The sequence below is a fragment of the Lepidothrix coronata genome, unplaced genomic scaffold (genome assembly GCF_001604755.1).
Source record: "Lepidothrix coronata isolate B3197 unplaced genomic scaffold, Lepidothrix_coronata-1.0 Scaffold1, whole genome shotgun sequence".
Lineage (NCBI taxonomy): Eukaryota > Metazoa > Chordata > Aves > Passeriformes > Pipridae > Lepidothrix > Lepidothrix coronata.
This window is the reverse complement of record NW_016690181.1, coordinates 13,390,029-13,406,521: the sequence shown is the minus strand read 5'-3', so window position 1 is coordinate 13,406,521 and position 16,493 is coordinate 13,390,029. Positions and strand designations below refer to the sequence as shown.

Sequence of the window (16,493 nt, the reverse complement as noted above, 5' to 3'; positions counted from 1 at the left end):
GCTTCACTGTATTTGCAGTGGTGGCTGATAATGAGACAGAAGGAGAAGGAAGGTCCATAGACCTGTATACAAGTAAGTCACAGTTTCTTGCAGCCCTGTTCCTGGTGGTCTGTATTTTGCTGTGGGGCACAGGGCTCTTTCCACCTGCCCATGGGTTGAAATACAACGTGGTTAGGCAGAAGCGCTGCACACAGCCTACCTAAAGTCAGCAATGTTAATGTGTGAAAGGGGGGTTTTGGTGTTTGGTGTTTGTAGGGGGTTTTGGTGCCCTCTCTTCCCTATGGATGAGGCCCTCAGATCCTGAGCCATGAGTGGTGCACACAGAGTGTGTATTGTGCCTGGGGAACTTCTGCCTCTGGAGGGGCTGCAGCTGGGCTGTGGGCAGCATTGTGCTGGGTGCCTGTCAGCCACGCTGCTTTGTGCAGCTCATCTGCAGGCAGGAGAAGGTTGAGTTACGCCTGCGTTCCTCATGTGAGGCACTTGGACTATTTTCCCCCTTGTTGTGATTAGATGCTACTTTGTCCTTTCCTTTTTTTTGTCCCACTTTGACTGAGGTGAAATGAATCTGTCCCAGTGGGTTTTCCAAAGGGGCTCTGTGATGAACTTGTTAAGAGAGTTGCTGGTACTCCATAAGTGCTGCTTGGCAACTCATAATCTCAGTCTGTCTGAAACATCGAAGCATGGTTGTGCCTCTCTCAGTTTACAGAGACCTTTCTTCTCAGTCTTACTGCTACATTAAGTTTTTAAATATCTTTTTGTATGTGGTCATAAGGTTGCAGTTTTTATATTGTGTCCTAGAAGACTCTCACCCAAACTGACATGTTGTAGTTGCTGTTTCTAAGGATGGCTACTGCTATGCTCTTAATGCACAGAGCTTATATTCATTTTCTTGTTTGTTGGCCACTAAGAGTTTTACGTAGTTGTACAGGGAGTTAGTGTCAGTCTACATACTACTCTAAAAATGTTCTTTGTGTAGTATATTAAAGAGTTGAACATCATTTTGAAAACGTTGCTGATCTTGACAGATACTCAGCCCAAGTTTTCCCAGTAACCCTGTCTGTAGAGGAGTTACAGAGCACAGAATGGGTCTGTGTTCTTAGTGTGTTAAATACTTGTCTTTCTCATGGGGTAACAAGTCCTTGTGTAGGCAGTAAATGCCATGTGGGCATCTTTTTAAAAGTGAAAAGGAAAACTGAAATTTTACAAACATTTATACACATAACATACAAATAGTCAGCTTTTTCTATTAAGGACAACACTAGATTTATTACTTCTCTTTTTTGTTATTCTTTTTTCTTTTGGCAGAACCTGCCTCAGTGAATTCATTTTGGTGTGAACCAGTGGCCAAGCAGCCTTTCCTAATGCTGAAATGGAAATGTCCTTCTGGTAACAGCTCTGGCTTCAAAATTATAATATCTAATATAAGTAATTCAGGGAAAAATGAAGAAGATGCTCCGCCCTGCATGGGAGAAGGCTCAGAGGAAACCTTCAAAACAAAATCTTTAGATTATTTCACCACCTATAATGTTACTATCATAACTGTTTCAAATGGTTCTGAAAGCTCTCCAGTGTACGGGGTGTGTCACACAAGCATTACTGGTAAGCATTAAGATTTGAGAATGAAAGATATTTGTAGGACAAAAATATTAACTTCATGGTTGTAGAATGCCAGAGTTGGTATGATACATTATCAGCCTACAGATTATGAATAAAACACTACATTAATGCAAAGTCTAATGTGATGCACGATAAATATGCATTATATGAACAGCATCAGTATTACAGAATTTTCTTGTTTGGAAAATTTCTATCAGTCCTTAACATGCTAAAAAATATTTTTGTTGATAGACCCACCTCATCCAAGTGAAGCTCCTTCAGTCAAGGTAGTCAGTCACAGCTCATTGTCTGTTGAATTCTCTGATTTTGATTCATTGTATGGTCCATTAAAAGCCTACGCAGTAATGATCACAACAGAACAAGGTAAGATGTTATGACATTATCTTTAGCTATGTGAAACAATTTACCAGATGGGATTATGTTTTAGACTCTAAATAGGTGTTAAATGGACAGAGAAAAAGCTGACTCAGTATTTTCAGTCACCTTTCAAAAATCATGTTTGCTTTGTCAGATCACTCCTTATTTTCAGTAAGCCCATTTTCAGTTGGTCTTTTCTTTCCTGACTTATCCTTGTACATAGGTCTCATATGTACTGCCCCTATGCTGTTCAAACTGATTTACCAGTGATTTCCCTTCCTCGAGATGGTGTAGTATCTTTTCTTCTTGCCCTCCCACCCCGTGCCCCCAAATAATTGTCAGAGCAGCTAACACAAGCAGCTTTGGAACTTGGAATGTTTTCCCCATCCTTTCTTCAGCTGGAAGATGTCTGCAGTAAGATCTTAGAAAGAAGAGGGCTTTCCTCCTGATTTTACTTAAAACACTTTTAACTGAGAGAGATGGGATGCAGGTGGAAGGCTTGAATAGTGCTGGCAGCATTAATGCTGTGGAAGGTTGAATGTCACAGAAAACCAGAGAGTAGTCTGCCAAACTGGTGTCTTTAAAACATCAAAACTGAGAAATATCTTTAATTGGTGAATGTCTAGTGTTGAATCATTAAATTAAGGAACTTACCTTTGCAGCGTAGTTTCCAGTTGAACAACTTTTCATTTCTGCCAGTGCAGTGAAGGAATAAAGAACCTGATGGAGATAATTTCTGCCAAGTAGGATTTGACATTCATGCTTATCTTTTGTTATAACACTGAAAATTCATCTTGCAGAATTTTGACCATAGATCTTTTTTCTATGGTTTCCATACAATACATGTCCAAGAAATGTTTGTGTGTGTATATAATATAAATAGGAATTTTCTGAACTATTGTTATAGGTATATGTATATATATGATATCAGTACAGAAAATACCTACTTTTCACATGCCTACTCAGCTGCCCCAGAGTTGCTGGTTTGAATGCCAGTTTCTTGTGTGCAGCTCTGCTTGTACTTTCAGCCAGTCCTGGTTAGTCATGATGAGATTTGGTGCATTCTTCTTTAATTATAGGGTATTCAAGAAGGAGAAAAATAAGGGAGGAAGATTGCCTGCCTTTACAATGTAGAGTGAGTGCTTTGATAGGAGCAGAAAATAACCTTACAGCCAAGCATTGCTTCAGCTGTATGGTGTTCAATTAGCACAAATATACTTGAGATGTGTTTCTCTGTTCTAAAACAGACATCATTGCCTTTAGGGTAGACAGAGGGGACTTTGTCTAGGTAAGGAATAGTGTCTGTTTTAGGATGATATCCAAGACATCCACAAGGTGCTGCAGGTATAACCTGGGATTCCTATTGGATTTGAAACTAGGGACAAGACAGGACATAAAACATATCTCAGGTAGTATTGAACACACATTTCAAGGTAACTTAGTTAATTGCACCCTCAGCTGCTTTTAATGAAGTCTAGCTAGTGCTTTAGAAGAGTTGCACAGTTCTTGCTCCCTGTTCCTGCACAGTTACAGTTGATGGGAGCTTTGCTGCTGGTGTCAGAGCAACCCTTGTTTCTACACAACTCTACAAAACTTGGAGCTTTTCCCTCTTTCAGAGCTCCCGCAAGGCTTCTCCTTTTTAAAGATGAATTCAATACTATATCTGCTTTTAGAAGGAGCTTTTAGCTTTGTAAAGGCAGTCACTAGAGAGCAGTGTATGCAAACTTCAGTCAAATGAGCAAGATTCTTCGTTCTCCCTCAACACTGAATATTTGTGTCAGTTTGCTTGCTCTTGAGTTGTTGGATAACTGGTAGATTGAGTTTGTTTATTACCTCTTAGGTTACATGTGCCTCAGCGGTATGATTGCTTCAAGTTTCTAAGATTCATCTTCTATAACAGATATTGCAAAGTGGTGCTGTTCTGTGAACGGTGTCCTGTTGGCCACTGCTCACTGTGGTAGCCTGGTTTTAGTCTTCTGGAAAGGAAACTGTTCTGATCAGCATTTTGTCCACTGCTTGTCTATGTCAAGAAAAGGCAGAAATTACCTCTTTCATTTCTTAGGGTTTAGGTGTGAGACTTCTTGTAAGATAGAACAAGGAACAAGGTCAGGCCAAGTTTAGTGTCACCCTGAATGAGGCTTGATGCTGTTTGGGTAGCACGGTGTTACCAAATACCGATTGACTTTTTCTACACCATTTGCATTGTAGTCTCTACATATGATAGTTGATAGAACATGTATTGATATAGCTTACTTGGCTAGTGAAGCTTGTCCATGGGGCACCAGGTTCCACCACTAATGTACCTTTACACAGAAGCTCTGCTCTGTGGGGCAGAAGTAAAACCAAAAGCAGATTGAAACAAGTAACACAGGGAAAGAGGGAGGTAGTGCAGTAGATTGCGCTGCAGTAGAAGAGATTTCTGAGATTATCTGTTGCACTTAGCCTTTCATTTCAGGCAATACTTATGGAGTAATGTCAGCTGCGGTTAATGCGATCATCTCAGCCATTGTGCCAACTGATATAAAACCAGTGGATGATGCATATACCACATATATCCTTGTTTTTTCCTGAAGGTTATGAGTCTTTGAAGTCTAAATTGAACAACACATACAAAGATTTCAAGAAGAAGAAGACAACTACCTATGTTACGTATGTCATAGAAACAGAGCAGGCAGAATCACCTTCTTTCCATTCTCAGAATGGTAAAAACATCGTTAATGTAGGCAAGGGAAATACAATGTATGGCTACGAAAATGGACCATTGATTCCACTTCTTTCATACAGGTATTTATTTCAAATCACTGTTTTGTTAAGTTTTCTGCAATTGAAATCTAAAAGATCATCTAATGGAAAGATTACAGATCTTGCTTAAGGCTGTTAAATGAACCTATAACGTACCTGTTTTTTTTTTTTTTTCCTTCTCCCTTTTCAACAGGGCATGTGTTGCAGGTTTCACTAATATAACCTTTATGGCCAACGTGATTGAGGGGGAAGACAGTTATGTGTCATTTTCACCCTGTTCTGAACCGGTTTTACTACCCCAGGATCCAGGTATAGTTAATGTCAAATATAGGACTGGCGGCTTGGCACATACACAGCGTGTGGAGATTCCTTAATTATGGCAAGTTTCATAATATCAAAACACCCGTTGGTTTCTCTGTGTGAAATGTTTCTGGCTTTGCAGAATTTACTCTGTAAATTCATACCTTGCTAGTTCTGCAGGTGATCCCTTTTTAACATGTTTGACTTCCACTGGAGGAGTAGCCAAAAGCTGTGCCACTCGTGGCATGCTAAAAGGGATTGGATGGCACAGTGAGACTTTGGTATAGCAACAAGTAGCAAAAAGAAACTGATGTTCTAACAGTTCTGGTAAACTAGACGCAGGTGTATTGGAATGCAGATACTGGTCCCTCGATCCCAATTTTTTATTAATTTATCATCTTCTTTTTATTATTCTTACTGAGGTTTCAATACTGGTGCTGCCAAAGGACACAGTAAAGGCGAGATATTTAGTAGAGTAGAGCATGCTCTGTCACCTGTAAGGTTCTGCTGTAGTACGTTGATTGAATTAGATCATTACTGAAGAAGTAGATCAGTAATGAGTAATACTTGTTCTCTTTTATCAGGCATTATTGCTGGAGTGGTTATTGGATGCCTTTTGGCCATATTTGCTGTAGTCGCTATAGGGGGTTTCATATTCTGGAGAAGGAGAAGGTAATGTATGTTTATAATTGTAGTGGTTGTGTTGAGGAGCACCAGTATTTCACTTCTGTATCTCTCTCTGTTTTATACACCTCTGTAATGATGCTTTAAAATACATTGTATTAAAAATGTTGTTTGTATGTTATAGATTAGAATTGAAGTATCAAACCAGTTGTTAAACCACTTTGTTTGACCCCATAGTTACAAACTAATGAGTTCAGAAGAGCTAAATAAATCTTAATTGATAGAATAGAATCATAGAATGGCTTAGGTTGGAAAGGACCTTAAAGATCATGTCCAGTCCCCCTGCCATGGGCAGGGACAGCTTCCACCAGGCCAGGTTACTCAAATCCCTGTCCAACCTGGCATTGAACACTGACAGGGTTGGGGCATCCACAACTTCTCTGGGCAACCTGTTCTAGTACCTCACCATTCAGGCATGCTGATGAAGTCATTCACTTAGAAATGAGCAAACATCACAAATTATTGTGCTAAAAGGCATATGTAATTGTGTCTTATGTGGTTTGATTTTAAGTTTTCCATTAATATCCTTTTTAACTTCCTGTCACATGAAACTTCCATTTTGGAATTTCCAGAAGCTGATGGGTTGCCTAAGGTTTGAGCTGATCTCTCAGTTTCCAGTCTTTTCCAAATAATCTGGGATGTAAGAGTCCACAAAGGCTTTTTTCTGCTGCTGATCATGTAGTGCCTCCTTTCTAAAGCGTTAACTGTAAGACCTTTAGTCCAGCTTTCTTAGTTTGTTTGATTAACTGCTGTTGTTTTCCAAATTGTGTCCAATAACTGTGTACAATAATGAGAACGTTTATTTTCATTCAACAACCACTTTGAGTATGACTGACACATCACTGTTGAAGACTTACTGTGGGGATTCTGGTATTAGTAGCAGTTCTCCTGAGATGTTACCTAGCAATGCAGATCCCTCAGATGTACTTATTCCACCAAAATATGTGCTTTATGTTCAGGCTTTACACTCTGGTTGCAACAGAAAGAAACAGAAAGAACAACATCACCCAATAAAGGATGAAGTATTTTATTTTTATTCTAGATGTAAGGTTTGCCTCAGGAATTAGGTTTTTTTTTCACAGAATGAGATGCTTTAAAAGCAATTGTTCTCAGCAGGCACAGGAGATAGCTGTCATCAGAAATCTCATATGCATTCCATTAAATTCTACTGTGAACCTATGTGTTGTTTTCTTTCACCTTACAGGAAAGATAAAAGAAATACTGAAGTGTCCTTCTCTCCAATTAAGTAAGTCCATATCCTTTCACATGTTGTTTTTTGAGATCAAGTGATATTTGCAATAATTACTCTGAACCCAGATACTTGTTTTCTGTGCAGTTTTATATAGAATTTTGAAGTATTAATTCCTCATGGAATTTAAAGACCTCAACCTCCAGACTAAAAATAATCATATTGATCAAGACTTCTAGAGCCACTGCAGAGATTTGTGTTCACTTCATGAATCACCATTAGACACACAAATGCTCCACATGGTTTTGAAAAACAGGATGTTTGATGTTTTGTGCACATTGAGGGAACGAACCAAATTGTTGATAAAGTGCATGTAGGCAAAATGAGCACTGTAACCTGAATTTTTTCTATTGTTTGTAACTACTGTGTGCTGAGCCCTTGATTCAGATAATGTTGTAATTGTAAAAGCTGGCCATGGGGGAGTACCATAATAAATTGGAAGTCACAGGCAGTGCAATTGAACCACATTGTTGGTTCTTGCACCCATTTTTGTGCTGATGGAAAGGCACGGCCAGAGCATCCCATGAAATCCCACCTGTGTAGACTTTGATAGTTGACATAAAATACACCAGAGAATAGGGCCAATCCAATGGGAGTAAGTGGCTGACTGACACCTTCTGCAATGCTCCTCTCCTGAAGGATGTACTATTCTCTCCTTGGTTTAACAGAGCAGTTATATGCTATGCTTGATACCCTGTCCCCTGTAAATGCACAGTTTTGTGGCTGCAACTAACAGTCATGCTTTCATTCTTAGATTCACATAGTGAAAAATACAACTGCATGTGTCTAATCAGCCTTTTTTTCTTCCCCCCTCCCTCCCCTGAAGGGTCAAGAAGTAAGTAAAGAACACTTTCTAACACATTGACTGAATTAATCCATGGTTTCTTGACCTAATACCAGTTGCTAATAGATGGCTTTTCTCATTTTAGATCAAAAATGATTAAAGTGGAGAACTTTGAGTCCTACTTTAAGAAGCAGCAAGCTGACTCCAACTGTGGTTTTGCAGAAGAGTATGAGGTACGTGTCCTCAGTGGAGAGAGCTTCATGCCAAATATTTTTGGCAAGTCAAATCAGCTTTCCTATGGAGCATACACAAGGCTTACTGAAGGGAAAGAGAAGGATCCTTTATTATAGAGACTGTTAAGCTGTATGTATAGCCTTCCCTTCCCCTATGCAGCTCCAAATTTAGTTGAAGTGCATGATAAATACTTCATGTCCTGAATTACTACCACTACCTGTGAGCTTACAGCATGGCCTGCTGGTCAGAGCTGTCACCAGAGACAGGACCTCCTGAGTCCTTGCCCTAGTCAACACTGCAGAGTTAGCCTGGGGGATGCTATTTAACTTTTACACTTCTTTTTTCTCATCTTGGAGGGTTTTTTAATACACAGCAAGACAGGTCTCTTGCTAATTTCACTGACTTCTTCAGTGTGTAGGTGTGATTTGCAAACCACACCTGTGAATAGCTCAGAGGAGCAGTCTGAGAAAAAGCAATTATGATTTGCTTACTGACCGTAAATATTTTTCTGTGAAATGTGCTAAAGCTCAATTGTTCCAAGGTACAAAGGACAGGAAGGAAGTGTCAGGAAGGATTCTGTGTTGTCATGTCTGCTGTTAAAGAATTAGGTTTTTTTTCTCATCTCCTCGAAGTTTTTAATTGACTTTATTCTTCAAATTCTTTCTGGGATTGTACTTAACAGGCTGGTGCTCCACCTTGCCTTCCTTCAGTGTGTTCGTTATGTATGTGCTCCCTTTCTCCCTGTAATGTCTGTAAAGCTTATGCAAAGTAGTTCAGTGCCTTGGGGCCAGAACTAGTGTGCCATTGATATCAGTGTTGTGTTTTAGCACAACAGGCTTTTAAAGCCCATCTCTGGTTTTTAAACACACTACAGTTCCTACATTCTGTATTAATCCCTTCTCCGTCAGGTTTGCCACTGTCACCCTCCCACCCTGTAATAAGATGATTTTTATTGTCATTTATCCCAGTTTAACATGCCTGCTTTTACAGCACAGACCATGAGGGTTTGGAGTATTTTTATCTGTTTGTCATGTGTTTGTGTGATTCTGAAACCCAGACCAGGTGCTCATGAATCCTTCTTTTACTGTAGGAACTCAAGTCTGCTGGTGTTCATCAGCCCAAATTTGCTGCTGAACTACCTGAGAACAGGGGAAAAAATAGATACAACAATGTCTTACCATGTGAGTTACTCTCTTTGGTTTTGCATCTTCTACTGGTCGAATGTTTAAGTGAAAACCTTGGATTTGGCTAATCTGGCTCTACCCAGAGGTTGCAAGTGTTGTCAGTTTCCAAAGCATTGAATTTGAGCTGCTGCTTTCCCAAAATCACTGTAAAAGCAAACCTGGAAGAGCTTTCCCTCAAGGATGTTTCTTAAGAAAACTCCTCTAAAGAACTTTCCCTTAATTAAATAACTTTCACTTTCCATTTGTGAGAAACTTGCAGTCTGGATTGAAAACACAAAAGGATAACAGTTGACCACAGACAGATGTATATGCAGAGCTATAAGAAATATAAGACCAGCTTTGCAGATGAACGGAGAGTCTTAAGCACTGCCAAGCTACCTGTGGGCATCCCAAGGTAGCAGAGTGTAAGAAGGAATTGAAAGGTGAACAGTGATGGGTACTTATGGATGCTTTGGAGGAAAAACATCAACTGCAATGGCAGCAGGACACAAATTACTTTTTTTTAATCCGGTAATTAAAACTGTAGTAAATTTTTTGTTGGGTTAGAAATATATAAATAGGCAAAACCATACCATGTTTAAAAATAAAATAAACAGTGTTGTTCTGAGTGTTTATCCTGACCACTCATTTTTCTGAAGGCTTTCATTATATAAATACTACTGGTTATGATTCCTGAAGTTCTATTCTTATTCTTAAAACACACATTGTTCCAAAACACTTCTTATTTAGAAACCATGCATTAGATAAACAGTATTTTGGTGAAAGGTTCCAGTTCTAAAATTCATAATTGTCTTCTCATTTTTTCTGTCTGCAGATGATATTTCTCGTGTTAAACTTTCAAATGAAAGCTCTGGAACTGGTGATTATATTAATGCAAACTATATACCTGTAAGTTGCTTCGTTAACTGAAATGAAATATAATATGTGTTTTTCTGATGTAGGCTGAACAGCTCTTAATGATGTTTAAAATCAGTTTTTATGTCTCACTGATGCCCATTTGTGTGTGCATATATATTGATTTTGTTTTTTTCTTCTTAGGGCTATAACTCAAAGAAAGCATTTATTGCTGCACAGGGTCCATTACCCAATACTATAGACGACTTCTGGCAAATGATTTGGGAAAAGAATATCTACTCTATTGTTATGTTGACAAAATGTATGGAACAAGCTCGGGTATGTTTTTATCAAAACTGAACTGTCTCTTGAAGGCAGCTGGATCCCTTCTAATTTTGTAGCAGTTTGGAGACTGACTGCTTTCTTTTAACTACCATCCTCTTGGTGGAGGACTATCTTCTAAATAGGCACAACTTTTCTTTTAAGCTTTTTCCCATTTTCATATTTGCTGACTATTGGAATAGATTGCCTCAGGAGGGTTGTGGAATTGCTATCTTTAAGGGTTCTTCTCTCTAAAGAATGACTTTGGCAGAGCTTCTTTTGCCCTGGAATAGCCCTTGAGAAGGGTGACATGCTTTCTAGCCCTGCTTCAGGTGGTGTGTTATTTAAAACTAAGAGTCAGTTGCTTCGTTGCCGTGTGTAATGTGTCTAACTTTGTAACTCTGTTCTTAGACAAAATGTGAGCAGTACTGGCCAGACAAGCAGTCCAAGACCTACGGTGACATTATGGTGACAATGGTCTCAGAAATTGTCCTTCCAGAATGGACAATAAGGGACTTCACTGTAGAAAAGGTAAGTACTGCCTTGGTTGTTAGTTGTTAGTATATAAAATAACCTTGTGCGTATGCAGATACTTCTAATATCTGCTGGATTGAACAATTAGCCACATCAGCAAATACAATGCAGCAGATACGAGCTCAGAGTAAAGTCAAAGGAAAAGAAAATTATTTCAAAGTACTCCCTACTGTAGTGCAAGGAAGAGGGAAACTGGAATATCATTGATCCAAATCCCTGCACATTTTGTAACAGGCATCTTTATTGAAGCTGAGCTTGGCCCAGTGTATATGGCAGGAAGCCCCTACTGTTGCTCCTCTGAAGCCAGTTTTCATTGTCTTGTGGGTTTGTTGTTGATTTGGTTTGGTTTGTTTTTCAATGTATATTCCTGTAGTCCAACACACCAGAGAGCCACACGGTGCGGCAGTTCCATTTCACCTCCTGGCCGGATCACGGAGTGCCAGAGACGACAGACCTTCTCATCGACTTTAGACACCTCGTTCATCAGTACAACAGTCAAAATCCAGTTGACTCTCCTACTCTGGTGCACTGCAGGTAGGAAGAACGTGTTTCTGTTAGACATGCTTTTATCTTGTGGGTTTTTTATGATCGATTTTTTTTTTTTTTCCAATGAGATTAAAAACAAAATAAGTTTCTTTGCCTAAAAACATGGGCGGAATTAAAACCTTTGCCTTGTGCTTCAGAAACTAGCAATGCTATGTACGTAGCAAGGTAAGTGATACAAAATTTCATTAGAATCTCTCCTAACCTGGAAAACTTAGCTGAAAAAGTTGTCCTTTCAAGTGCTTTTCAATATAATCTTGTGCTAGTGCAAGGCTGAGAAGCCCAGAAGCATATCCCTCCTTCCTCTTGGTGGTGGTAAGAGCCACCCCTCTGGGCTGCCAAGACTTTTATTACCTGTGCCACTGAAATAATAGGAGGCATCATACCGGTTTCCCTGGCTTTTCATCAGACCAGCAGGGAGCAGGTGGTTGGTAGAAAGCAGTAAATGGTCTCTCTGTGTCGTTGCAGTGCTGGTGTCGGGAGGACGGGGACGTTCATCGCCATTGACCGCCTGATTCAGCAGATGGAGATGGAGAACACTGTGGATGTGTACGGAGTGGTGTACGACCTCCGCATGCACCGGCCTTTAATGGTGCAAACTGAGGTGAGGCTGTCTTGGACCCAGCAGTACGTTTTTCAAGTGTGCATAATAATTCAGGAAGCATGGACTCGGGATGTAGCTCAGAACTACAGGAAAATAAGATATTAAGGAGTTAAAATTGTTCTTTATTTAACTTCCCTCCTTCCTGCTCCATCTCTTCCCACAGAAGTAGTTGCAGCCAGGGGCCACCGTACATCCAAGCAAGAGTACTTTGTAGGACTGGCATTTGCAGCTGGAAAGAGCCAAATCCCAAAGCAGACTTTTGTGCAGCTTGTCTTACCCATGTGGGTTTTATCCTTTAGCTGTGAGCCAGGATTATCTTGAGTCAGGTGGTCTCGATGTGCATCTCTTCTTTTGTGTTCTGCAGGAATACAAGTGTTCCTGCTGAAATTATCTCTTTTATCCAAAAAGGTGTGTGGATTAACTCAAGCTGATTTGAAAAAGGCTGTAAAATCTCCATTGTGAAAGTCTTTTAGGAGGGCATGAGGCCTGACAGTAAACTTGATCCTAGATTTATATGGGGGTGTTGGTCAGATGACATCATGACGTCCCTTCCAGCTCTATTTTCTATGAACTACACACACAAGTTCTAAAACATACTCTGTGATAACATTCAATGCAGTGCCAAAACCTACATTCAGAAGCAGAATTAATTTGAAAATCACATGTTTTCTAGAAATGCATTACGTTCTCTTTTTCTCCTGTCAGGACCAGTACGTCTTCCTAAACCAGTGTGTTATGGATATTATTAGATCCCAGAGGGAGAAGAAAACTGATCTTATTTACCAAAACATGACAGCAATGGCAATCTATGAAAATTTCACACCTGGGCCAGGCTTTGGGAAGGCCAATGGCTACCACGCATAGTCCAGCAGGAATGCAGTTTCTCCAGGAGATGGTACCTGCCCACAGGAAAGGAAGGTGTTCTACTCATGTTTTCTGGGATTGTGTGCAGTGTCTCGTGTCTGGCTTCTGCAGTTCTGTCTGCATTCAAAGAAGTGATCTACAGGAGGGAAAACACAATGCTGGCAGGAGCTACAGGTTGATGTTAAAAAGAAAAAACCAACACAACGCAAGCAAAACTATTTGAAGTTAACAGAGGAATCTTGCTTTTTTTTCTTAGGAATTTAACAGTACTGATAGGTGAAATAGCATTTGCAGTATGAACAGTGAACTAGAATTTAAATATTAAAATAATAACACAAGCTTTTTATTACCATTTTGTATGATTTCATTTACAGACACCAGGCTTGTGAGCTGTTTTAATATATTTAATTATAAGTTTCAGGAACATATTTTATCTACTGTATCTGGTTACTTAGTTAATAGATATGTGCCTCTGTGATCTATTTTTTCTGTGTTCCTTTTTATTTAAAAAAAGGAGTACAAACGGCTCCTTCAAATGGACATTTATACTTGGAAATTGTGCCTTTTCTAGTTGCTACTCTAGAAAAAAAGAAAACAGCAGAGATTCTATTTTTGTATGAAACTCTTAATGAGAACACAGATTTTTAAATAAGGCTTATGTCAAACTTAACTGTGTTGCACTGTTGGCAGGACTCTCCAGAAGTTTGGAGGTGAGCTTTGTTTTTGCATTTCACCACAAATATCCCCTGCCTTAATGTTTTGGTGCCTCTGCCAGAGGAAAAGGAGTGTGGTCTGTCACTCCGAGCTTTAACTGTAGAAAAAAAACCAGAGAAAGTGAATCTGTGAATGTGTGTGCAAGGGGGTGTGTGTGGGTGTGTATGAAGGACAGAATAGCTCCTCCCTGTTCCTGGCTGATATTTCTGTTTTTATACAATTTATAATGATTTATTTAAAGGTGCAATATATGATTTACTGAATAATGCTCACTCTATTCTAATAGAGTTTTTCTCAGGTTGGTGTCTTTTTATCATTGTTGTTGTTTTTCCTCAAATATATAAATCTGTGAAAATGTTGAAACTAAGGTTCCAAGTGTTCAAGCACTCCCAAATGATTGACTGGCTTTACTGTTTCTACCAAAACACATTTTACAAAATTCTGCTGTAAAGACAAATTTCTCGGTTGTTTTAGCCATTCAAAACTGAGACATGTCTTACCTGCCTGCATCTCATTGATCCAGTGTAATTGTTTTATAATTACTTGCAATGTACTGCTGCTGTTGTTTTAGCTGGTCCTTTTAGAAACAGAACAAGCAAGCAGAAATCCTCCAGTTGTTGATTTCACAAGTCGAGGATCAGATTGGATTTATTTTGCTGGTACAGAACTGTTAGACTTAGAAAGGCATTACCAATGAAGGACTTAAGTAGCTTGGGGTGGGGGGAGGGTGTGTTTTTTGGTCTTTGGATCATTGCACTGGTTGCATTGCAGATGAATATGAAGTTCATGAATAATGCTATAGAATAGCTATAAAGTGGTGAAAAATCTTATGAAGGTTTAATAACCAGAGTCCCTGGAATTCTGCTGCTTTTTTGTTGTTTTGGGTTTTTTTTTCTTTGTTTTAGTAGACTTGTCAGAAAAAGCTGCAGATGCTAAGAGTGTATGTGGCTTTACAGTGGAACCTGACAACCTCACAGGATCCAATGTCGGCTGAAGGAAAATGTAGGAATTCCTGGTGCACAACTGTAACTTTACGAATATCCTGAGGAATTCTTTACAGCCTGGTGTGAAACTGTGGTGTGCTGTGTGAGCAAAACTGCAGAACAGGCCACAGTGCAGTTCAGCTTTTGGTTGGTGGTTTTTGGAGTTTTGTTTATTTTGGTTAAATTTGTTACATATATATTTTTTTTTTTAGCAGCCACTTGAATATATTTTTTTTTCTCTCTTTCTCTGAAATACTTTAAAAAAAAAAAGCCAACAAAACAAAAAAACTACCATGAGGTTAATGATCCTGCCAGCTCCATCCAAACTGGCTGTCCACAAAGTGGGCCCATATTCTTCCTAAGCTGCTGTCAGTTGACTAACAGAGATAAACCACTTGGACCAAACAGAACCATTCCAAAGGAACTGGGAGGGAGGAAAGTCTGCCCCTTACAGTCATGTGGTGGTTTTTGTTTTTTTTAAGTCTCTTACTCTTTTAGTTACAGCACATCTGTGCAGAGCACAGAGCCAGTATTCATTATTTCAGGTCTCCCAAGAACTTGCTGCCTTAGGGTGGCGAATGCTGTCTTGCTCTTGAAGGCCCTTGTTTTGTATAGCACAGAGGAGAGGGAGATGAGTCTTCCATGCTAGATGATGTTGATTTCATAATATTGCAGCAGAACATCAGAAAACTAGCTAGAACAGTAACTGGTTTTGCTTGACCACTGCCCAGATCCTCTTACAGAAAACAGTTGGATCTGTCCCATTATTTTGGTGTTGGAAGCAGACATCAGATTCTCACTTGTGGCATCATCTAATGAGTATCCATTTTAAATAAAACTGTATGCGTGTGTTTTCCCCAAACTGACTCATTGTGAGAAGAGACTGAAGTTTGAGGTAAATGACCTGTTGATCCCATGTTGATAGGTGGAAAAAGTTGGTAAGGCTTAAAATGTTGTAAAGATAAAGTTGGGTGTAATGTCGATGTGAATAAGTAGGATCTGCCTTATAGGACGTCTCTGCAGGAAGAGAAGGAGCACAGGCAATGCTCCACTACCTTGTGGATCTGTCTTGGTCAAGATGACTTGAATTCCTGAAATTATTTTCTCCCTGCCCTCTGATGTTCTTTGTGTTATAATTGCTGAGATCTGTCTCTTTGGTCAATGTCTTCTGTTGCTGTTGGTTATCTAAAGCTGTCCACTGAAAGCTCCACTGTGTGACAATTACATCTCCTGCATTTCTGTTCTATTTTTTTTCCCATTTGGGGCCTGCTTAAGAAGGGAAAAGTTGATGTGTTTCAAATAAATGACTGTTGAATATCATGAAATGATGTACAAATTTTGTTGTTTTCATATTTGTTGTACAGGAAATTTCTGCACATTATAATGTTTTTAATGGTTTGATTTGTTTCTAAAGATATAAAATAACAATTAAAAAGCATCATCCTAGAGCACTTTGTCTTATTTTTCCTTTATTGGGGTTTTCTTTTTAGTTCCTTTCAAATAAAATTAATTTCCTGAAGTTTCATTTAGAAGGGCTTTATAATAGATAAGGAAGGTGGGCACCCATTCTCTGGGGTGACCTTTGAGTAATTTTTGTATTACAGTCACTGGAGCTCCCTGCAAGGCTGTAATCTGTCATTCAGACTTGACTGGCAGGATCTGGGTCTGATGTTACTGTGTTCTGCCACTTGGTGGATTCTCAAAATGAAGAGCTTGATACCAGGTAAAGGAACAGGACCATCATCCGAGGTCCATCAAAAGATTTACATTCACTGAAATAGCCTTGAGGGAGGACCAGTGTTTCTAGGACTCATTTACTTTCAGAGGAACAAGAAGGAGGATTTTTCAATCCCTTTAAGATTTCTTTTGTTGGGAGGTGATAGAAGGGGATGCAGAAATATGTTTTATTAATGTTACAGCTGGCTGCTTGATTACAGATTAGCTG

At 39.3% G+C, this 16,493-nt stretch overlaps 1 protein-coding gene across 3 annotated transcripts in view; it reads left to right on the top strand.

The window, feature by feature from the left end:
- Positions 1–15,999, top strand: part of PTPRJ (protein tyrosine phosphatase, receptor type J) — a 74,553-nt gene extending 58,554 nt beyond the window's left edge. For 2 of the 3 annotated variants that reach the window (XM_017812400.1, XM_017812392.1), the window contains exons 7-21: positions 1,306–1,599; positions 1,849–1,980; positions 4,548–4,758; positions 4,910–5,025; positions 5,601–5,688; positions 6,905–6,946; positions 7,776–7,784; positions 7,879–7,966; positions 9,058–9,148; positions 9,966–10,039; positions 10,190–10,324; positions 10,718–10,837; positions 11,214–11,374; positions 11,852–11,987; positions 12,693–15,999. In XM_017812400.1, the coding sequence (XP_017667889.1) occupies positions 1,306–1,599; positions 1,849–1,980; positions 4,548–4,758; positions 4,910–5,025; positions 5,601–5,688; positions 6,905–6,946; positions 7,776–7,784; positions 7,879–7,966; positions 9,058–9,148; positions 9,966–10,039; positions 10,190–10,324; positions 10,718–10,837; positions 11,214–11,374; positions 11,852–11,987; positions 12,693–12,851 (1,856 nt within the window). In that variant the 3' untranslated portion in view covers positions 12,852–15,999. The remainder of the gene's footprint in view (positions 1–1,305; positions 1,600–1,848; positions 1,981–4,547; positions 4,759–4,909; positions 5,026–5,600; positions 5,689–6,904; positions 6,947–7,775; positions 7,785–7,878; positions 7,967–9,057; positions 9,149–9,965; positions 10,040–10,189; positions 10,325–10,717; positions 10,838–11,213; positions 11,375–11,851; positions 11,988–12,692) is intronic. The other variant, XM_017812404.1, reaches the window with a different exon arrangement.
- The last annotated feature ends 494 nt before the right edge of the window (positions 16,000–16,493 follow it).